The sequence below is a fragment of the Ursus arctos genome, unplaced genomic scaffold (genome assembly GCF_023065955.2).
Source record: "Ursus arctos isolate Adak ecotype North America unplaced genomic scaffold, UrsArc2.0 scaffold_15, whole genome shotgun sequence".
In the NCBI taxonomy this organism is placed as follows: domain Eukaryota; kingdom Metazoa; phylum Chordata; class Mammalia; order Carnivora; family Ursidae; genus Ursus; species Ursus arctos.
In genome coordinates, this window is record NW_026622819.1 from 37,840,004 (window position 1) to 37,864,826 (window position 24,823).

At 36.1% G+C, this 24,823-nt stretch overlaps 1 protein-coding gene across 2 annotated transcripts in view; it reads left to right on the plus strand.

The window, feature by feature from the left end:
* NDUFS4 (NADH:ubiquinone oxidoreductase subunit S4) overlaps window positions 1-24,823 on the plus strand; it is a 114,071-nt gene that overhangs the window by 65,405 nt on the left and 23,843 nt on the right. For both annotated transcript variants that reach the window (XM_026510686.4, XM_026510685.4), the window contains exons 3-4: window positions 10,583-10,755; window positions 23,486-23,559. In XM_026510686.4, coding sequence (XP_026366471.1) covers window positions 10,583-10,755; window positions 23,486-23,559 — 247 coding nt within the window. The remainder of the gene's footprint in view (window positions 1-10,582; window positions 10,756-23,485; window positions 23,560-24,823) is intronic.

Consider the following 24,823-nt stretch of genomic DNA (forward strand, 5'->3'; position numbering starts at 1 on the left):
GATACAATTGTAAATGGATTTTTTTTCTTCATTTTCTTTTCATATTGTTTATTGGTAGCATTTAGAAACACAACCAGGTTTTGTGTATTATTTTTTTTATCCTGCCACTTTGCTGAACTTGTACATTAGCTCTAACAGGTTTTGTGGGTGTATATGGAGTCCTGTAAATTTGTGAACAGAGATAATTTTACTTCATTTCTAATTTGGATACCTTTTACCTTGCCTGATTGCTGCTCTTCAGAACTTTGCTTCACAAATGTTTGTTACCTCACCAGCCCTAAACTCTGATTACCTTCTCTGCTTTGAGACCACTATGTTCTGCTTGGGCTTCACAGTTGTCTGCCATGCGCTTCCAGGCATAAAGCTGAGACAGTTAAGGACTACATCATGAATTCTTCTTTCAGGGATTACAGTATGATTCTGCCTACTATACAGTTGTCCAATATCTGAAAATTTGCTTAAAATAACTTTTCCAGTTTTGGGACGCCCTTGGCTCAGGTCGTGATCCCAGGGGATCGAGCCCCACATTGGGCTCCTTGCTCGACGGGGGAGCCTGCTTCTCCCTCTGCCTGCCACTCCCCCTGCTTGTGCTCTCACGCTCGCTTGCTCTCTCTCTCTGACAAACAAATAAAAGCTTAAAAAAAAAACTTTCCTAGTTTTATATGCAAGAGCAAGTCTGGTAACAATTACTTCATCATGTATAGCAGTGAAAGTCCATGTACTTACTACATTGTGACAATTCTTTTACAATAATGGCTTCGTTAATGAATCTTTTACTTTTTTTAACCTACCTTTAACAATTTGTTCAGTTACTGATTCTCTCAATTCTTTCTTTAAAACATACTGACACCCCAACACACCACATACCATGGCTTAATTTAGGTTTCATTTTAGTATAGTACCAGACTTCAGCTCTCAGTAATTGAGTCATATGCTTACCAAGACTCAGTTGTGTTTGTTTCCGCAAGTTTCTACGCCAGTCTTACTTGAAATTGTAATTACATAATTTAATTGAATACTATGATCTGATTGCTATATAGGGGACAAAGAGTTCTTTCTGTGACAGTTCTGTTGAATACTTTGAAAAGACAATGATGAATTTCTAATAAACAATTTCGATCAAATTAGGTGGAGGTGAAACAATTATAAAAAATTGTCATGTAAAAGGAAATAACAAAATTCTGAACAGATTTTGGACTCAGAGTGTTTCACAAATGTCTTTATTTTCTAACTTCACATTTAAGAAACCAAAACTATAAATTGCAGGTGACATATTTTCTTGGTAGCTTGTGGAAGAAACGACACTTGGAATTTAATCATTGGACCTATACTCAAAGAAAATGCACTGGCCCTATTATCAGTTTATTAAAAGAATGTGCATATATGCTTTTTGAGTTACAACACAATGTTTAAGGGTGAATGTATATGTAGGCACATGTAAACACATGTGCACATATGTATTTATTTTCTTAGGGGTCCCTGTCGTCACTAATATTGTCAGTTGACTGACTATCATTTCCTAAGTCAGAAAGGAGACTTCTGTTGGGTACTTTCACTTTTATTCTTACAGTAAATTAACAAGGAATTGTCTTACACAGTTTATGTGCCTCTTCACAATCTAGTTTGGCTTTCACATCATTGCCTCTTGAATGTTGCTTTATTAAACCAGAAGCATTTATCTTTGGATTCATTATTTTCTGTTATTTCCAGCTTCCTTTCCAGATTTAATTAATTTCATTTATTGCTTAAGACATCTCTTGATTTTAAGAAGTTTATTTACCTTCTATTGCTTTGCCTTGATATTTATTCAACAGTTATTTCCTATTTAGTTCTTTGCTGCCATGGCTTTTGTAATAATTTTTAATGTATGTTGTATGTATGTCAACCTTTTAATTTGTTACCAGGGTATGAGGAGGACTATTTGATTAAAAAATAACAAATTGGATCTTTACAAACTGTGATATGTTATGTGAGTTCCAAGTATATTGTGGTTATACTTTTTTGTCCTTTAATTAATTAATTAATTAATTTTGTCCTTTTATTATTTTAGTAATATATTGTTATATATTTTATTAATATATTTATTAATTTTAATGATATATTTATTAAGGAATATATTTAATAAAATATATTATTAATGATATTAACAATATTATTAAATATATGATATTAATATATAAATATTATTTATTATTAAATATTATTTAAAATATTATTTAAAAAGCTCCTACATGCCCGATATAGCTACATGACTTAGTGATTTAAAATCCAAAGTCTTCTGGAGCACTGGATTAAAAAGCAACAACAACAAAAAAGTCTTTTTCATTACTAAAAAGTGGATCATTATTATTATAACTTTCTTCTTGTTAACTTAAAAAATGTTAGTTTAATAACGCAGAATGCTTCAGTGAAGCATACTGGTCTTCACTGAGGCAGTATTGATCATTTATTTGTGAAGCATGATTTTTTTAGTAACTTTCAATTGTTTCAAAGTTAATAGAAAACAAAGATTGTTTCAAGTGTTTTCTTATAAAAGTGATTGAGTGTTCCAATGAATTTTCCTGATTTGAGGGAGAGAAGTTTATTTCTATATCATTTTTTAAAAATTCTAGCATTCTGAAAAAAGATTGTAGCATTCTGTCATAAAACAGCAGCTTAGTAGACTTGCTTTGGCTATGCCATATGTCAAATCATGTACTACAGAATAGAACTATGTACAATACAAATCTGAAAATATTTGCCATCTTTGCACTATTATGTTGGGTACGAAGAATTTATTCTGCCCTTCAAGGTCCTTCTAGATGAACTAAGAATGAAGATGACATGAGACAGATTAACAGGAGAAAATCAAATTTAGTAGGGTACACATGGCAATTCACATAGACATGGAATTCCAAAGACATGGAGCAATGTGATGCTTATATGAGCTAAGGAGAGGGTAGGAGTCTGAGGATACAATGGGGAGAAAGACCATTAGCGGGAATGTAAGAAGAGATGTTTAAAAAAAACCCCAGAGTTGCCTCATTATATAGATAAGGTTCTTGGGTAAAGAGGAATCCATTAATAGCTCTCTTTCGGGTATAAGCAGGCAGTTAAGGGGAAAATAAAGAACTTTTCCTAAATCTGCTGAGTTTTAATTGCTTTTAGTTCAAAATAATGTTCATGCCAAACTGGCCTATCTTGAGGTGGCCTGCCATTGGTCCTTATAATTACAAAGAGATTATATATTTGTATGATATTCCAGTTATATTTGGGGCAGTTAATTAGATTTTAGGTGAGTGTTACCTTCTCATTCTGGTTTCTTCTGGTAGCTGCTCTTATAAAGTAACATAACATCATTTGGGGTAATTTAGAGGAAATTTTGCTAATTTTTTGGTATGTTTTTATGCGTCAAACACCAAACTCATCCTCTCCTTTATACTTTTGTGTGAAAACACACACTAAATAAATTCAAGGCAATTAATATATACCTGTGTTTCTGTACCTTGAGAGAGTAAGTGGAGGTTGGCTTACCTTGTTGGTGGCAATATAAAATTTGATCACAATTTTGGAAAGTAATTTGATAACATTTCAGGGAGCATGAAAATTCTTAAAACCTTCGACTTTGTCAAGTCTGCCGTCAGCGACAATTAAAGGAATTAGTTTACTGGGATTTTCATTGTAGTATACTTGAAAGGTAATAATAATGAAATAATTTGATTTTTCAGTAATGAGGAATTGTTGCTGATTGATTTATCATAGCCACTAACTCAGGAAATAAATGGGTGTGTCCTCATGCACTGCCTCAGCGAACTGCTCCGTCCCAGGGATTCCTGAGGGGGCTGGACAAATCAGAGCATGACTTCTGGCTGGGTTTGCCAACACTATTACTGAACAAACTTGTTGCAAGAGAAGCCAGTAACTCAAGAGACAAGGGTTTGGGAAAGAGAAAGGGAGAAATTTAATTTAGGTGCCAGCAGCCTTTGGAAGTGGCAGGCCCAAGCCTTAACAGCCTCTCTGCTGGCAAAATGGGAGAGTTTGGGGGTGGGGGTTCCATTCAAGAAAGCAAGCATAGAGTATACGATCCTGGGTAGCAGTCAGTATGTGTTTAGCCCATGATCCTGTCTGGGCTGGGAAGGGGATGTGTGGGGAGTGGTCTTCTAGGTATTCCCTTTGCTATCTGGGCTTCTCTGGTCTGGTGGTTGGAATGTTTCAGTCATTACAAAATGTCTTTGTCAGTGACTCAGGAAAGTGCAATAAGAAATAAGCACAATGCATTTTAGTTAGAAAATGAGTTAAGTGGTCTTGTCTATTTCTGATTAACTGTTGGTGTCTATAGTTTAGCAAGAGGGCTGACTGACACAATTGGCTAAGACAGTGTGACATATCAACTTCATAGATTTTTAATGAGACCATTAAAACAAATATGAACACTGGGTAACTACATGTAAAAAAAGGTAGTGATGTGGGGCGCCTGGGTGGCACAGCGGTTAAGCGTCTGCCTTCGGCTCAGGGCGTGATCCTGGCGTTATGGGATCGAGCCCCACATCAGGCTCTTCTGCTGGGAGCCTGCTTCTTCCTCTCCCACTCCCCCTGCTTGTGTTCCCTCTCTCGCTGGCTGTCTCTATCTCTGTCAAATAAATAAATAATAAAAAAAAATCTTAAAAAAAAAAAAGGTAGTGATGTGATACTTAAAAATAATCAATGCAAAATATTATAACTATGTAAAGTGGATATGTATATAGATAATTATTGGTAGGTAAACCAGTTAAGAAAACAGTTGCTAGGGTTTTAAGCATACGGATATATTTTTATAAATTTCTCTTTAATACTGGTACTATGTTCACCAGTATCTTTAAAATCATAAGTATCCTGAAGGAATCACCTTCTTTGTCCCTCTTTGGTCAGGTATTTTCTGATACTTTTTCACCTTTAAAACCTGATACAATCCTTCCAAACAGTTCTACGACATAGGCTCTATGATACAGTTTTTAAAGTAGGAAACTGACATACAGAGTTTAAACAGCTTGTCAGTACTGCACAGGTAGCAAATGGTGGCTGGGGTTCCTCCAGATTTATCTGAGTTATACTTCCTTCCTCTTAACCAATATTGTATTTCACAGTATGATTATTTAGTTATTTCCCCACACATAACCCCCACCATGGGTGCACAAATTGTAAACTTTATTCAGGAAAAAATTGTGTCTTTACATGCTCTGCAGCCTCTGGCATAATTAACTTGGCATAGTAGGATCTTTGATTTGGAGTTAAACAAATAAAGGTAAATTATATCTTATTCTATTTTATGAATGTCATAGGCTTACCAGTATGTTTTCATACTTAATAAAACCAATTTAACATATATTTTACTCAGTATTTTTGATGTAGACAACAAATGGGATATTCAGCTCTTTTAAAAAGCTGCATTTTTCTCTCCAGACTTGAAGCAACTTACTGACTTTAATTATAAAACCCTTTGTTGTAATTTGGTTACTAACTCAGTTTTCAAGGAAGATAGATTTTTCTGCATCTTAACGCCAGCTTCCTATTATTTATTCACCCTGTCCTTTTTAAAAAGTTCAGTATTAATTTTCATGAAGATAGAAATGATGTTTGTATTGTTTTGAGCATTGTGTCCAGTAACTAATACATAGGAGGTGCTGAAAAATATGTTGAGTAAATGAGATAATACATTCTTTTTATTGTCTGAGACGTTAGTCATCATTTTACCTCATTTAGTTGATTTTATAGATGGTGAATTAAGAAAAGTTTATTAATTTGCCCACAGTTGAAGGTTGGGATTCTTCTAACCCAGTTTGACTCAGCCCTTTGCTTTTAACCATTGCTCCTGCTCAGAAGGTAATGAAAATAGGTTGAGATAGAGAAACGTCTCTAATTCTTAGTTTTTAACTTGTTTTATGATTTTCAGTCATTTGCATGTTACTATTTCTATCTTAACATTTTATTTAAAACTTAACTTTTGGTTTCATGATAGCCTTGCCCAGCATGCAAAATGTAATGTTACATTCCAACACTAGTTTCATCACCTGGTTGGATTACCACATCAATGTATTTTTGCAATTTTTATTTGTATCTCAATTTTTATGGCTACTGACTTTTTGGAAGTGCTTAAAGTTCTTCTGTGATAAGTAAATACATTTGGTTATGCTGTCAACTCTATATTTTTCGAATTGTAAAATTTATTTCGTAAAATGTCCTTCATTATTTATGAGACCATTTAATGAGTTTCTTGTGCTAAGTATCTGTAGGGTACTTGAAAGGAAGTTTTTATTACAGATCTAAAATTGTTTTCTTTTTAAAATCTTTCATGGTTGAAGTAGAATATAAACGCAGTCTTCAAATTTAGATCAGTTTTAGCCCTGGAATAAATTTAAATACATAATTGGTAACTAAAAGCTTGCAGTAGAACAAGTTTCTATGACAATATTTGTACTTAATGTTCCAGTATGTGCTCTATTAAAACTTTTCAGTCTTGATCCATACATGCAATTTAGTGAACTTATTACCAAAAAGCCTGGTTAAAATTTTGGCTCTTCTGGATGTACTGGGAGATATATCAAAAATTCCCCAAAGTCGCAAAAACCTTTTTCATTTATTTCTGTTTATGACAAGTGTAAACTATTAAGGTTAAGTGGGTGGGGCAACTGGAAGTAATTACTAAGGCCAGTGGCATTTTTGTGGTTTAATAAAGGCAGAAGCTAATTATTCAGTTTTTATTTAAGTGAAATGGTGCCAAAAAGGAGGTTCCTGCAGAGCAGCTGCACTCCTTCAGTGTTACCCTAATTTACCAAAGACACAACTGTCACAAACAAAACTTTTAAACTTGATATATAGCCACAAAAGTAAGGAGGCTTTTGTTTGGAGTGCATGCAGAAGAACTCCTTTATACAAATCAACCGGCAGATGACGGACAATGATGAAAATTTGATTCTTTGAAGTCATAATAGTCATTGAAATGTGTGAAATTCTGGTATTGAAAAGAGAGCGACCAGCAAGACTCTAAATCCTGGGTGGTTGCAAGAAGCTTGCTGGGAGGTTTTTCTGCATTTTGACACCAACTTCCCATTGCTTGTTCCCTGCTTCCTTTGTTAAAAAAAAAAAAAGTTGAATTCACACAACATAAATGGGGACAGTTGATAACCGAATCATACAGTTTTTATATGGAAAACTAATATTTTATAATGGAAATTGGTATTTGAAAGAATAAAGGTCATTTACATATGCTGGCATATACTTTCTTAATGATTTTTTTAATTCTTCTTCCATCTAACTAGACCTGTGAAATAGAAAGTCAGCTGTAAGCTCTTCCAGAATTTAAAACTGTGGAAGAGATGGTGCTGAAAGAGTGGAACTTCAGAATTATGATACGCATCTTTTCAGTAGCAAATATTTGATTGCCCTTCAGTCTACAAATCATTACTGTTTCTTAAAATCACATTATTGTACCTAAGATGGTGTTTGTGAAACTTAAGATAGTGACATTCTTTAATAATTTTTATGCTTTAATCTGTTTAAAAATTAAAAGTTTTAAAATTCAGTAAATTAGTGTATATTATCCAAAGGGTAACTTGATTTATAGGTAATTATTAGCTGATGAGTCTTGAGTTTCTTCAAGTAAAAACTTGAAGGCTTCTTACTCATCCAATGTGATTTAGCTTTTTTGTAGTAATAGAAAATTATGAATTATTATTTATAAATATTTTACCAATAAAGTGAGAAATCTGTAAAAGACAATATTGACATCTTCAAAGCATTTGTATCTTTTATAAGTGTTTTTTTTTTTTTTTTTTTAAACCACAGGTGATCCATATTGCAATACCAAAGTAGAAATCTAGAGATAATGTCTTTGGTTCAATATAGTTTAGTTTGCAGATGTTTTATTATTTATTTTGAGGGAGAGCAAAGAATTCAAAACACAAGTAAAGATTTCAACATAGTGCCTCATAGTTCTTTTCAAGTATTACATTGTTTTAATGGAATCTTGGAGTGGGAGCTTTTAGCCCATTGAAATGTGGCTTAAAGGACAGGTTCTTCTGTCACTAGCTGAAGCTGTGTGGATGAAATGATAACAATAGTGTCGTAATGCATTTTAAAAGTGTGAGAAATCAGTTTGTCTAGACTAAGAGTGTGCCTACAGGGACTAGGAATTTTTGAGCTTCTGTGCCCTTTAGGTGTCAAGTATGTGAGAGATGCCAAGCCTTTTCATCCTCAGTCTCTGGCAGCAGCTCAACTCGGCTGCAGTACCTTACATGTCTTCTGCAGGCAAAAACAGGGATTCTGTGTCAGGACAACTTAGGCTTCAAAATTCAGGAACTTATTTGTGCCAGTGACAACTTTAAATTGGGGAATGGTATCAATAAATAAAAAAATGCCATTCTTTCAGAAGCCATGGAAGCACTGATAGATAGTTGTTCAAAATAAAAAGAGCTTAGCAACATTTTATAGCCACTTAAGAGAGATTTTCCATCCTTAAAAAAAAAAAAATCATTGTCCTTTTTTATGTTAATAGTACAAATCAAGAAATGCTATTTCCTTTTTAAAAAGTTTTATTGCTTTTTTCTTATTTTGGCATATATACATCACAGTTATAAAGAAAAAGTAAATGTTTCCTATAATCTCATCTTCCTGAGCTAATTGAGTTTAATATGTTTCCTTTCCTGAAAGTCTTAAAGAGTAGCTAACTTATAGCTTTAGTTTTTATGAACTCGCTATAGAGGGTTTGCTGTGGAATTTGGAACTGATGCCTCACCCTGTAATTTTGTAACACACTTACATTGTTTGTTTATATCCCACTTCAACTCTAGCTGAGGAAATATGACTTTAATATAAAGATACATAATATTAAATAATAAATTAATGTGACAGATTTTTTAGGACTTCCCAGGAGTCTCTTTCAGCTCTTGAGTAGAGAAATACGCTTCAGAAAGTCATCAAGTATAATCATTCCTGAAATTTCTTTGAAATTGAACTTGACAAAGTTTATCAGTTAAAACTTAACATTCATACGTTTAAAAATTATGAACCAGTTGCACTTATTTTGCTTTTATTTTATCCTGTATGCAAAGAAACTTTTAAAATGTAGGTACATCCTTGAAGTGCATATTTGTATAAATATTTATATGGATTATTTTGGTAGTTTCTCCGAACAGACAAGCTGTGACAAAGTAACCCCACCTCATTAATTATTGGTGCAGGTGGAAAGGTATTATGTTAAGCAGAAGATTGGATGCCAGCTAAAATAACTTTAAACAATTTTTAAAAATCTGTGAGTAGGAAGATGAGTGCAGTCAGAAATACACTTAGTATTTTCCCAGTACATATTGCAGTACCAAGTATTAACACTACTTGGCCCATAGCATTTAGAGTGGAACTATAAATAAACATTAGTCTTCTTTAGCGGATATGTTACAATGAAATTGAAATTCACAAAATTTTCTGGTTTTCACAAATTTGGTATCATTTTCATATTAACTGTGTTGTTTTTAACCAGTTATTTAAAGTTAAGGGAACCATGATGTTATTATGCTTTGTTTATAAGAATATGGTTAACGCTGATATGATCTTACTTTGATCAAATAAAGTATTTCTGCCATTACTGAATGGAGACCTAAACTCTGAATTACTTTACTGTTTTGTGTCCTGATTGCTACTATATTTGATAAATAGGTCTAATCTGGGGCATCAAAATTACATGCATTTATCATTTGAGCATTTGTTACTGGATAAAATTATTTTAAGAAGAGTCAAGAAAGTTACCATTGTTTTCATTTCACATTTCTGCAAAAATTGTGTGACTTTTTTGGCTTACTTTTTCAGAATAGATTTGATGTATTATTTTCTTTTCAGTAGATTTCACCAAAGGGAAATAAAATCCTAATTAAAGTTGTTAATTGGTTTTGTTTACCAAAAGGCTTAGGCCTTCCTCTAAAGGAAATGCGTTGTAAGCAGTTTGACACAGAAATCACTGGTAATAGATTTTTTCCTATTTAAAAGTTATTAATTTTTTATATCTCCTTTTAATATCCATTCACATTTTTTCTCTGCTTACTAGTTACACCAGCTCAAGAAATAAGAATCTACTGATGACAGGCTCTTCTACCAGCAAACTCTTCAGAAATTACCAATGCTTTGTTGGACAGAAGGGACCTAAATTTTTTCATGAACCCTTTCCCACTGTACCCTAACACTCCTCCCAATATACCTTTTCCGGATATCAAAATAACAATTTATAGGGTTAAAGAGTAGTGAAGTCAGAAAGCTAAAACCCCAGGGGCGCCTGGGTGGCGCAGTCGTTAAGCATCTGCCTTCTGCTCAGGGCATGATCCCGGTGTTATGGGATCGAGCCCCACATCAGGCTCCTCCGCTATGAGCCTGCTTCTTCCTCTCCCACTCCCCCTGCTTGTGTTCCCTCTCTCGATGGCTGTCTCTATCTCTTCAAATAAATAAAAATAAAATCTAAAAAAAAACAAAACAAAACCCCCAGTTTATAAATCTGAATAGAATTGCATGAATATACAAAGCAGCAAAAGTACATCAGAGTGTATATGGGCTGTTAGAAATGTGTTTGCTTGTTTTTCTGTAGGATATCACTACTTTAACTGGTGTTCCAGAAGAGCATATCAAAACTAGAAAAGTCAGGATCTTTGTTCCTGCTCGCAATAACATGCAGTCTGGAGTAAATAACACAAAGAAATGGAAGATGGAGTTTGATACCAGGGAGCGATGGGAAAATCCTTTGATGGGTTGGGCATCAACGTGAGTACTTTGGTTTAATTTGAATATTGTTTTCTGCTCTTTGTAAATTTTCCTTGTACATATATTGAAGTGTAAACTTTTTCATGTAGAGTATGCTTTGATAGTACTTTTTGAGACCATTTGTATAGGTGCCATGTTCAGTGACAGACATATATTACATTTACATGTGTATATATTTAGTATTCATGTAAGTGTGGCGCAACACAATAAATTCTAGAAACAGTCTTTTCAGAGTACTGTTTATTGGATCAAATGGCTGACAGTGTGAGCACTGTTAGCATGGTCCCAAATGATGTATATTAGTTTGATATGATGTATGAATCGTGTTAATAATTTAATAACACTTTTGTTTATTTTTAATTTTTTTGTCATTTGTTTGTAAGGAGAATAGTTTAGAAATTATCTGTTTTGGGGCACCTGAGTGGCTCAGTCGTTAAGCGTCTGCCTTCAGCTCAGGGCATGATCCCAGGGTCCTGGGATTGAGCCGCGCATCAGGCTCCCTGCTCCACTGGGAGCCTGCTTCTTCCTCTCCAACTCACCCTGCTTGTGTTCCCGCTCTCCCTGGCTGTCTCTCTCTTTTCAAATAAATAAATAAATAATCTTAAAAAAAAAAAAAAAGAAATTAACTGTTTTGAGGGAAACTTATAAGTTCTTGCGATCTTGTGATTAACAAATGCATTTACAGAACATTGGAATAAAGTGGTTATAAATTCTGTGGCACCAGTGAAGCAGTGACCTAAATCTCTGTGGTGGAATAAAACTCAAATGTTAAATAGCAGGACTGCCTCTAGCTGATTAAAAGCTGCTGCTACTAGAGAAAATAGCCAGATAAGATAGAAAATTATCAGTCTTATTGAGACTCTTAGAACACTGTATGTGTCCAGTCTGCAGTTGAAAGTGGTTATCCATTTAAATTATGTCTATTTTAGAAAAGGATGATATTTAACATCTTTTCTTATCAAAGTACCTGGGAGAGTTTTTGTTAAAAACATGTGCCATGTTCCAATTTAAATAAAATTATAGGGGCGCCTGGGTGGTTTAATTGGTTCAGCCCCTGCCTTTGGCTCAGGTCATGGCCCCAGGGCCCTGGGATTGTGCCCCGTGTTAGGCTCCCTGCTCAGCAGGGAATCTGCTTCTCCCTTTCCCTCCACCGCCACTCTTGCTTGCTGGAGCGTGTTCTCTCTCTCAAATAAATAAAAATCTTTTAAAAAATAGAATTATATTTTATTTGGCAAAATAGTATGTAGGCATAGTTCTTTAGGTGTCCATACTCAGTGTTTGAAATGCCATGATTACTCATTTATTTTTTTATTTTAAAGATTTTATTTATTTATTCGACAGAGATAGAGACAGCCAGCGAGAGAGGGAACACAAGCAGGGGGAGTGGGAGAGGAAGAAGCAGGCTCACAGTGGAGGAGCCTGACGTGGGGCTCGATCCTGTAACGCCAGGATCACGCCCTGAGCCGAAGGCAGACGCCCAACCGCTGTGCCACCCAGGCGCCCCCATGATTACTCATTTCTTAAAAAATTTTATTTATTTGAGAGTGTGAGAGAGAGCAAGAGCGGGGGGAGGAGCAAAGGGAGAGGGAGAAGCAGACTCTCCTGGCTGAACAGGGAGCCTGAAGCAGGAAAGGGCTCTATTCCAGGACCTGGGATCATGACGTGAGCTGAAGGCAGATGCTTAACCAACTGAGCCACCCAGGCGCCCCTGAAATGTCGTGATTACTCTTTCCGTCACATGAGATTTAGTGTTTTCTTCTATATGCAAGACTCATCCATTGTACTGTTTATTAATGGCATTTGGGTAGTTTTCTTGATAAATTTAACAATCAAATTGGCTTTATTCAGTGATTTATAAATCAGGCAGGATCCCATCTAGCTAATAGAAAGGAGCTCTAAAGAACTATACAAAATGGAAGACTGGGGGTTTTTCGTTTGTTTGTTTGTTTTAATTTTATTTTTAATTAGTCTCTACACCCGGCATGGCACTTGAACTCACAACCCTGCAATCAAAAGTCAGTCACATTCTCTACTGATTAGGCCAGCCAGGCACCCCCAAATGGAAGACTTTTATTGGCAGAAGGGGTAGAGACAAGGAAAGCACGATCACCTCGTCTTTCTTGGGGACAGAAGGGGTCTTTTGGGTCGATTACCATACTATTGTTGACTAGGAAATTCTAGGATTGAGTAGTTTAAGATTACATTTCTGGGAGAGGTTGAAACTACAGTTAGTTTAGGTATGAAGTCTTGTTTTTTTGATGTGAGGCTTAGCACAAGTGACTCCATTTTGGGCTGATTTTTTTTTTTTTTTTTTAACAATCCCCTCCCATCCCCCGTTTGGATTAGACTCTCAGTTTAACTGAGAGAGATGATTAAAATTTAAGGCATTAGCATTATTCCCAGCTACCACTTTGAAGTTCTCACAGCTTTTGTTTTTTTTTTTTAAGATTTTATTTATTTGAGAGAGAGAGCATGAGAGAGAGAGAGAGAGCATAGCCAGATATTTGAGGGAACTAAAAAAATTCAGGATGTAGTCCAGTTTACAGGCATATAAAACCTCAAAAACAGTTAATAGGACCAGAATCTAACGTTTAAAAGGTGCAAACATTATCTTACCCTATACAATGAGCTCCACTTTTTTTTTTAAACCAAAGATAATAGTAAAACTAATTTATTTGCAGTAAACTTGGCCTGATTGTTGATATAAGTGCAGTGAGAATAGTGACTGATCATATAAGCTCTTTTTGAAGACTGCTTTCCTGGAACTTTTCATAAGGAATCTTTGAGCTCTCAGAAGCTTCTGAGGGACAGGCCATCAGATTTTACTTGAAAACCATTCCAGTCAAAGGCTTGGTGACATAGCCAATATTTCCAATCGTGTCTTGTTATAAGGAGAACAGATTTTAAGTTATGTAAAAAACTATATTACTATGAAAAAAATATTCATGGGGTGCCTGGGTGGCTCAGTTGGTTAAGCAGCCAACTCATGATCTCAGATCAGGTCTTGATGTCAGGGTTGTTTGTTTAAGTCCTGCTTTGGGCTGCACATTCGGCATGGAGCCTACTTAAAAAAAAAGAATACTCAAGAATTTCATCTTTATTTACAAAGGTGTACTTTACCAAATTGTTGTAAGTCATAAATTGTTTAAGATAAAAAGTTTTGCCAAACCGGGAAAAACAAAACATTAAAGAACCAGCAATATTTCAAACAAGAAATGATAAAAATTAAATTTTCCTCAATCAGTCCCATGTTACTAATTCTTTATTTTTTAAGTAGGCTCTATGCCCAACATGGGGCTTGAACTCAAGGCCCTGAAAGTTGCCTGTGCCCCACCTGCCATGTTAGTAATTCTCGAATCCAGTTTTTTCTAATAAATAGATGTGGAAATTCCTACCCAGTTCAGTTTTATGATTTTAGTTATCAGAAACTTGTACTTGTCAGGGCACCTGGCTGGCTCAGTCAGTAGAGTATACAACTTTTGATCTTGGGGTTGTAAGTTTGAGACCCACATTGGGTATAGAGATTACTTAAAAAAATAAAAATCTTAAAAAAAACGAAACCCGTCCTTGTCAAAATCCTTTCCATGAATCTCCTTAAAAATGTAGCACTTTTGCAGGAACACTTAAGCATCAGAGTAAAACAATCTCGCTGAATGACGTAGGACTTTAAAGTATTTCTGTGGTTAAAGATCTGAGAAGAGTCTCTTATAATGGAATTGACAAGGAAATTTGGTTATTTCTGTGTTACACAACATTTTAAGATAATAAGTGAAATTATGAATAATAACATTAGGGGCGCCTTGGTGGCTCATTTGGTTAAGTGGCTGCCTTCGGCTCAGGTCATGATCCCTGGGTCCTGGGATCGAGCCCCACATCGAGCTCCCTGCCTGGCAGAGAGCCTGCTTCTCTTTCTGCCTCTCCCTGCTCCGCTCATGCTCTCTTTCTCACTTGCTCTCTCACTGTTGCTTTATCTCAAATAAATAACTAAAATCTTTTAAAAAATGATAACATTATACCAGGACATCAGATTTCTAAGAATTTTGTATAATTTTTAGAACACTTAACAATACATACCTATATAAATACAACATAAAGAAGACTTTATACTTTGACAGTGCATCTCCTGTCATTTAACATACCAAATAAGCCTAATTAGTTTAACATCTCTCTTTTTATAAGGAGAGAATACAAATCTTTTCCAGTTTTTCCGGGACCCTCTAGAAAATCCTAAATTTAGTTCAAGGTCAAAAATACTTCATTTGGAGTTTGATTTGTGGGAAGTTGATCAAAAATATCATAGGTTAGAAAACACTTGGTCAAGTAGGATCATAGGTAACTGTGAAACAACAGTTATCCAGTTAACCATAGTGACAATTAAAGACTTGGAAGGCAAATAGAAAAAGTTAAGTCATTATAAAACAATAACCTTAGCTGTTTTAATAGGGAAGATTCAGTATTCTTAAGTAATTAAAGACCTGATAAAAACAACATGAGACACAGGAAATTATTTTGAGAAGATAAAATCTTTGTTTTCTAGGCAGATTACTTAAAAAGGTAAAGAAAAAAAGAATTTTTTAGTCTCTTATCAAAAGCAGACCAGTAGTCCAAGAAAACTTTGTCAGTTTAACAGAGGGAGAACCACATTCTAATTTAGCACTAGTTTACATTTAGAGAGAGAGTCTTAAGCAGGTTTCATGCTCAGCGTGGAGCCTGACACAGGCTCTCATCTCATGATTCTGAGATCATGACCTGAACCAAAATCACGAGTCAGATGCTTAACGGACTGAGTCACCCAGGCTCCCCTACACTAGTTTAGTATAAAACACATTCACTTAAATTCATTCTAATCTTAGCCAATCTTGACCATGCCTAATGTTCCTGTCCAGATTTCCTTTTCCACAAAATTTAGTGGCTTTAATTACATATATTAGAATTTTTAACTCTAGAAACCTTAAAATAATGTAAGATCCATGCCCATCGTGGGGCTTGAACTCATGACCCTGAGATCAAGAGTTGGCATGCTCTACTGATTGAGCCAGACAAGTGCTCCTAAAAATCTTAATTTTTAATGAAAATAAAGAAGTAAACCGTTATGAATTGTCTCTTACTCTAGCACTCTGTGGATTGGCAGACTCTTTTTTTTTTTTTTTTTTAAAGATTTTATTTATTTATTCTACAGAGATAGAGACAGCCAGCGAGAGAGGGAACACAAGCAGGGGGAGTGGGAGAGGAAGAAGCAGGCTCATAGCAGAGGAGCCTGATGTGGGGCTCCATCCCATAACGCTGGGATCACGCCCTGAGCCGAAGGCAGACGCTTAACCACTGTGCCACCCAGGCGCCCCTGGCAGACTCTTAAATACTTATTATTTCTGGAAATGCATGTTTTCTCATAGTAGATTTCTCAGGCACAAAACATGTTTACTGATAGATCCAGGTACTTTTAGTTCCTCTAATAGGAAGCCAAAAGCAGATAAACCTATATTCAGTATTTTTTAATTTTTTATCTTATTTATAAATGATCTATATATTTAATGATCCTCCATCACTTAATCTAGCACAACTTTAAAGGTTTCAGGTTAACAAAAAGATTTGGAGAAGCTATTTTAAAAATTCATCTGAAAACCTTTATCCTGCTTACATCTATTTAATTCACTCGTTCTCGGGACACCTGAGTGGCTCAAGTCAGTTAGGTGTCCAACTCTTGGTTTTGGCTCCATTCGTGATCCTAGGGTCATGAATCAAGCCCCAAGTATCCAAAATCAGTGAGGAGTCTGCTTGGGATTTTGTCTCTCCCTCTGCCCTTCCCCCCTCTCATGCATGTGCGTGCTCTAAAATAAATTTTTAATTCACTCATTCTCAATAAGTATGTTTAGATAATTTATGAAAATTCATCATATTATTTTTCTTGCTGACAAGTTTTGTAACAGCGATAATGTGAACATATTTGACTACTAAATCCAAGTAGAATAAAAGTTGTATATCTGCATTATATTCACTATTGGTAACTCTAAAGACCTATTTTAATTACACAAACAAACTTAAATTAGCTTTGATGCTGAATATTTTCCCAGATCACATGAATATGAAAAGCATTTGGGTTAGTTTCTATTGTATATCTGAGAATTTTAGGAATACCTTAATTCAAAAAGGTGCTTAATTTTCTTTAAACCAGTTAAATAGACCTCTTTTACAAATTAATTTTACCAATACCATCTAGAGATAAAAAATAATAATCTGGGGCGCCTGGGTGGCACAGCAGTTAAGCGTCTGCCTTCGGCTCAGGGCGTGATCCCGGCGTTATGGGATCGGGCCCCACATCAGGCTCCTCCGCTATGAGCCTGCTTCTTCCTCTCCCACTTCCCCTGCTTGTGTTCCCTCTCTCGCTGGCTGTCTCTATCTCTGTCGAATAAATAAATAAAATCTTTAAAAAATTATTAAAAAAATAATCTATCTGCAACACAAATATTTAGACCCACGTAGACATACAGAGAGATGTAATGGAGAATTTATAACTTCTATTTTAAAATTACTCCCATGAATCAGGTACAGTAATACAAAACTCACTAGTTATAGAAGAAGTTGGATCTAAGTTGTTTTTCTAGTAAATGGAATAAGATTGCCTCCTCAGTTGGCTAAAGCTTTTTACTAATATTTCTGGAGGAAACATTTGCTTCACTTGAGCTGATATTGACAGATTTGCATAGGAGCTTTGAGGATACTTTTTTTCCAGTGTCCCAGTTGATTACAAATGAAGCATCAACCCTTGGGCCATTGTTTTGATTGGGGACCCAGATATTATTTTAGGTGCCTGACCTTGGAGCTATTGTAGCTGTAAGGCCAGTAGCTTGGCAGACTTTTGTTTGTGGTGTTGTTCCCAAGTCCTTTCAAAGTACTCAGCTATGATCACAAGTTCAGTCAGTTGTCTCCCATCCTGTTTTCTGCTTGTTTATCAATCCACTAATCTCAGGAGATAATCCATTTACAAATAGGGCAGCTAGAGCAAATTGGGTGACCTCATTTATTATGTGGAGCCCTGGAATGCTATAGAAGAGAGCTTCCAAGTGGACTTAAAGTCTGCAGCAGATTCATCTTTGAATAATTTACCAATCATTGTGAACAGGGAAGATTCTAGGCATGGCTTCTTAAGATCAGTTGGCTGTTCTGTAGACCTTTCCTAGTCCACAAAGGGAGCAGGTTGAGGATTAAGGATCTTGGATATCATCCTTGGAGTTACACCATCCTGCTTCCTGCATCCATTTTTGGGCTTCACCAGGTCCCACCGGCATGTGCACAAACTGACAAGATCTGGCAGCCTGGGGACATAGGCCCTCATAATGACTCTTAATAAATTCTTCAGAAAACTTTGGGGGTCCTCCTTGGGTTTAAGAAACTCTTTAACTATGGTTTTTAGTCTGGTCTTTGACCAAGGAGTGAGTCACCCTGCAGCCTTGGGTGATTTTATCATAAAAGGTAACCTTTTAATAGTCTCTTCAGAGTGGAAAGGCAGTTCAGATAAAGGATTAGTAGAATGTTGAATACTCAGGTAAAGGAAGATTAGAGGGGAGCAATAGGAATCATGTCAGTTTTATTGTCTTTTTTTAAGTGTCTTTAATTTTTCATTAGCCTTTTGCTTCATTTTTTTAATGAAGCAATTTGATGCATTTTGCAAGCTTCTGAATACCAATTAAAATATGTATCCCATTCTATTTGTTCAGTTCAGGAACCCTTGTTTTTAAGTGCATTTCTTAAATTAATGATCTCATCTAATTGGAACATTTCCCATAATGGCTATTGTAATTCTAGGTTGTCTCTAACAAAATTTTGACATTTTTGTAGATACTTATAGCATCTGCGACTATAATTCTTAGACAAAATATGCAGGTGTGCCAGAAGGTGGCATGCTTAACTTTTTAGAATTTAAAGATCTTTTTTTCCTTTTTTTTTTCCCCCCCAAGCTAAGCCTTTGGGTCTCTCAGAGCCAAACTAAAACCCGATGTGCTGCTGCATTGGGGATTTTGTGGTATTTTGCAGTGTCTCTCATTGCACAGAAATTTTCTTGAGTTTGGCAGTGATATAGCGTCCATCTAACCCATTCTGCAATCAACTTATGCTAACATGGGAATCTTTGAGTTAGGTGGTGAGTGCTGTAGCAGTTTTTGAGTGCTCAGCATGTTCCCACCAATTTTTGCAGCTTGCTGGCTTCCAAGATCCACATTAGCATTAACCTTTACACAACACAAAACAAACATGTATACCTTAATATACTGGCAGTAACCAAGAGATGTTACTGTGTCCTGGCCATGAGATAGTCCTGTGTGTACCACCAATAATTTCCATCATGGAATCTTGGACTGGGGAAAGGATTGAACTAGCAAACACCAAACAAATGGGGACTGGAGGCTCCACATCAGTGGGAAACTGCAGCTGCCACTAACGGTTCCCACATGGGTCTTGGGACAGAATCAAGGACTGCAGGTTTCCACCAATTAAACCAGAATTCCAGAATTGTGGCGTGAACTACCAGCAGCTCCCAACCTGGAACTGACTGGTATGCCAGTTAGATTGGGATTGATGCAAAGAAAGTGGAGCTCAGAATCAAAAAGAACTTACCCATGGCTCTTGGAAATGGTGAAAAAGACCAAGAACTCAACTCAAAAAGGTTTGTGGGTGCCACACCTGTTGCTGATTGTCTCTGCCGTCAAAAAGTTGCTTCACATCCCACTACTGCCACTAAATTGGTTAAAAACAAAATTCAGCTGAGTAAATTTAAAGATTAAATTGGCTTTATTCAATGATTCATGAATCCGGCAGCATTCTGTCTAGCAAATAGAAGCTTCTCAATGCTGTGGGAAATGAAAGACTTACAGGCAAAAGGGGGCAAGGACAAGGAAAGAGCAGATTATTTTTCCTCTCTGATTGGTATTCCAGACTGACTAGTTTAAGATTGCATTCCTGAGAGAAATTGAAATTGCAGTTAGGTTAAAGTGGAGTCTTGTGAAGTCTTGATTTGCTGATCTGGGGCTAAGTACAAATGACTCCATTTTGGGCCTGTTGTCTTTTTGTAACAGTCTTCAGTTGGGGTTATTATGCATAATAGTAAAATGAAGATTCTTGTACATATCTTTGGTGAACCTGTGACTTCATATTAATATGCATAACTAACCCCTGATCAAGTCAATTTCTATTAAGAAGTTTCATTCTGAAAAAAAGGAAAAGAAAAAAAAAAGTACCATTCCATTAATTTTCTATCCTTATGCCTATCCACTTAATGACATTGATAATGTGATGAGTTGTGTTCCAGAAGACAGTTAAAATATGAATAGATTACCTTGAATTTCTGGAGGATTTATTTTATGCTTTGTTAGGTTGGGTGCATTTCGGTTTTACCCTGGTCTTAGTCCTAGAACGTAGTGTTAAAAATAACAAGGCATGGGGGCGCTTGGGTGGCTCAGTTGGTGGAGTGTCTCACTCTTGATATTAGCTCAGGTCTTGATCTCAGGGTCATGAGTTCAAGCCCCAGGTTGGGCTCCATGCTGGCTGGGCATGGAACCTACTTAAAAAAATAAAATAATAAAAAGGCATGGCCCTTTTGAGGTTTCGGTGGAAAGCACAAGGTTCTTAAGTCCTTCTAACTGGAGACTCCAAACTCAGTCTCTCCTGTAGCAAAAAACAGCTGCTGAAATCTCTGCTTTGTTCTTTCAGCCTTCTCAGTTATTGTTTTTAGAGCCTTGTGCATTTGTGTGCGGTTCAGTAGTTCTCTGCACGTGCCTCCTTTTCACTCTTTCCTCCCCTAACTTTCCAGCTGCTCTGGCAATACTAAACCCCCTTCTCCAGATTCCTTGTGCTGATGACTATCTTTCTGCTTGAGTTCTTGATGGTCCTAATGTCTGGACTAGAGAGTACCTTTAGGGGAAAAACTCTCAACTGGATCTAATCCAATGTGGTTCCCTTCCTTCAAAAGTTGAATTGTCTCCCATTTTCATTCCTGCTTTTGGTTACTCTGTTCCCTTCAAACAGTGGGCTTTTTTATTCTGTCTGTAGTTTATTATGGAATTATTAGGCAGATAAATCTGATTTTAATGGCAGGTAAATCTGCCATTAGCCAAATTGGAACCTCAGTAATTGGGAAGTGAGCAAAACAGAGTTTAAAAATATAAGTACAAATTATATTTACTAAAGATTGAAAAGAGAGATTATTTATAATTGGAGGAGGATAGGATGTAAAAGACTTCGTAGAAAAGATTAGTATTCATTGTAAATCACGAGAGATGGTTGGGATGGACTTCTATATGTTGATACAGTGGCCTCTCTCTATATTCCTAGTGGAAGGAACAGATTGAGCTGGTGGGAACGTATAGGCTGCATTTAGAGGAGCACTCAGCAATCTGTTTGACGAGTTGGTTACTTCCAAGGGAAATAATTAAAAAGAAGATTGCAAAGTGGGTTCTGATCATATTGTAGAAGTGCTCAAATGCTAAAGTGTAGGAGATTTTGAAATTCATTTGGTAGACAGTGAAAACTTCTAAGTTTTAAAGTTGGACAGTGAGTTTGAGAGTCAAACTTTAGGAAAATTAATCTGGCAACATGCTGAAGGTAGATCGGAGTCGAGGAGAAGGAAAGATTAGTTAGGAAACTATAGTAGTTTGGGGAAGGATAAGAAAGTGAAAGCTGGTTGTGGCTTAGAAAAGAACTTCAAAACATAGGAGATGGAGAATGAGAAGGATAGAAGTGGAGTGGCTGGAAAAATGGTGGCTTATTGATACAGGTTAACTGTTCAACCTATGTAATTCTTCCTAAATAGAGAATAATAAAGGCTGTACCACCTTTGCAGATTATAGAGCTCTTGGCTCCTGAGTTTTTCCTACAGTTTTTCTGTTGTGTTTCCTGGTCTCAGCTAAGCTAACATGAATGTCAACACTCATCAAATTATGGGATCAGGGGCTCTGGATGGCACAGTTAAGCATCTGACTCTTGGTTTCAGCTCAGGTCCCAATCTGAGGTTGTGGGATCCAGCCCTGTGTTGGACTCCGTACTCAGTGGGGAATGTGCTGGAAGTTCTCTCTCCCTCTTCCTCTCACCTTCCTGCTCATTTTCTCTCAAATAAATAAATCTTTAAAAAAAGCGGGGGGGGGGGCTCCTGGGTGGCTCAGTCGGTTAAGCCTCTGCTTTTGGCTCAGGTCATGATCCTGGGGTCCTGGGATCGAGTGGGCTTTGGGCTCGTCGCTCAGTGGGAGCCTGCTTCTCCTTCTCCCTCTGCCTGCCACCCTCCCTGCTTGTGCTCTGTCAAATAAATCTTAAAATTACTGGATCATATTTATGTTGACATTTCTGTTCTCAGTATAGTTTATCTAAACTATCAACTGAGAGATCATGTGCTTTGTAAAAGGAGGGATAAGTATAAAATTATTTGTTGTTGGTACTAATACAACTAACCATTCTGAAGCTCTTTTTCTTACAAGGTGGAGGAGGGGGTATGGTAAGAATACATATCATTATAGGGGTCTCATAGGAGCTCAGAACAGTAACCCCAGTAGAGGACTAGAATTTCATCAGCATTAATTTGTGGATCTTCATTTCAGTGAGGGCTACTTCCTGTATATTCTTTCCTCTGCATATCTCATATCTTCCCATTATCCATATTACTTCCTAAGTCTTCTTTTTTACTTCCACATTTTTTTTTTAAAGATTTTATTTATTTATTTGACAGACAGCCAGTGAGAGAGGGAACACAAGCAGGGGGAGTGGGAGAGGAAGAAGCAGGCTCCCAGCAGGGAGCCCGATGTGGGGCTCGATCCCAGGACCCTGGGATCACGCCCTGAGCCACCCAGGCGCCCCATTACTTCCACATTTCTAAACGATGTCTCACAGAATGCTGTATTCATCTTTGAGAGATTCATAATAAACTTTTGTAGCAAACAGTGTTCTGCCTTCTTATAAATGTACTAATAAGAGTGATATTTCTGAAATTATGTGGTATTTTGTGAAGGTTCTGTGTAGATTTGTAAACATCACTATCCTAGATTGAAGAACTCAAATGTTAATACTTGGGGCTTTATTTTATGAAGGGGCCATATGCTTAATTGTCCATAATGATGGAAGATTCATTTATATGTTATTGCCATCTATTTTTTGGGGTAATGATGGTATTGACAATTGCACTCACCAGTAAATTTTTTTTTTTAACATTTTATTTATTTATTCGACAGAGACAGAGACAGTCAGCGAGAGAGGGAACACAAGCAGGGGGAGTGGGAGAGGAAGAAGCAGGCTCATAGCAGAGGAGCCTGATGTGGGGCTCCATCCCATAACGCCGGGATCATGCCCTGAGCCGAAGGCAGATGCTTAACCGCTGTGCCACCCAGGCGCCCCTCACCAGTAAATTTCTTGATATTGAATTTATAAGGTCAATTTGAGAATTGTTGGGATTTTTTAATTCAATTTAATTTTTTCTTTTTTTTTGAAGAGTTGAATATTAAGGACTAAAAATTACCAAATGTCTTTGCAGTTACAAATTTTTAAATTTGACAGTACAGGTTAGAAAATCTCAGTTTAATACAGGAAAAAGATATTCAAAGAGTTAACAGTTTTAAAATATGGTATTTCATCAGTAGTATACTTACCTTATATTATAGCAACTATTTATTTTCTAAACATTTTACTTTATTTAAATAAATTCTTCCCCCCCCCCAAAGCTTAATATTAAATTCTGGAAAAAAATTGTTTCTTACAGGGCTGATCCCTTGTCCAACATGGTTCTAACCTTCAGTACTAAAGAAGACGCAGCTGCCTTTGCAGAAAAAAATGGTATGTTTGGTCTATTTTTGTTTTGCTTTGACAAATGAAATCAAGATATGATTTTATGACCTTAATCAAAACCAGTCAGGAATATAGAATTTGAGTTGAAAGAAATCTTATAGTATGTCTAATCCATTGGTTTTTAGATTTTTTTATACCATCAGAACACCTCCCCCCTCCAAAAAAATATCTAAAATGGAATGCCCACATAACATGTAAACAAAGCCAAAATGCTCTAATTAGAAATAGAGGCAGGGAGTAAAACTATTTCTGCGCCTCCTTGTTCATGGCCCACTCCGCAAAATCACTTATATTTGGTTTTTAAACTCTACTTGAACATCTCATAAGGCAGCCTATTCCAGTTTTGAGACCTGTTTATTCTTTCTTACTTTGATTTAAAATCTCAAATCTATAATTCTACCTAATAGCTCTTTGATTACTTGGATAATAGTTATTACCTTATTCTTAAATTTTCCTTAAATTACCTTAAAATTCCATAAAGTACCTTAAAATTTCACGTAAGCCTGATGTCTGTGGGCCACTTTTCTAGATATGGTGGGTATAGTACCGAGCGTAATCTCAACTCTACAATTAGGTTAATGCAGCCTAAGAGGGTATTAGTTTTTGAGATAGCCACCTAAAACTATTACTTATATTGATACAACAAAAATACAAATTTTTTTTTCTCATTTTCTATTAAGCCATGCAACATGGTAGTGAAGAGAGGCTTTGGAGTCAGTGCAGTCTGAATTCTGATCCTTATTATGCCACTCGGAAGCTACATGATTTTGAATTAATTTCATAATGGACTTAACATTTTCTCATTGTTGAAGTCATGATACTTAACTCATAGTGTACCTAGTCTAGTACCTGATACATAATACATGCTTAGTAACTATGCATTCTTCCCCTTACCTCTCTCCATCTGCTATTTCTGCTGTTTTTCTCTCTTGGATTTGCAAGCACTACTGTGTATTGTACCTAATGCATTCTTCTGTTCTAAGTGGTCAGTTGAAGTTGAATCTGAGTTATCTATTTGAATGACATAATGTCTAAGTATATTTTTACTTTAAGGCAATATATGTAAAAGATTATTAGTATTTTATAGCATATTTGACATATAAAAGTGAAAGCACTATAAAGGTTATTATCTAAGATATTTGCTTTTTAAATATTTTACCCTTAGTATTATATAGCTTATGATTAAGAGTGTGAAGCCAAACTGCCTGGGCTTGGATCCATGTTGGTCTCTTACTATTTGTATGTCTTTGTA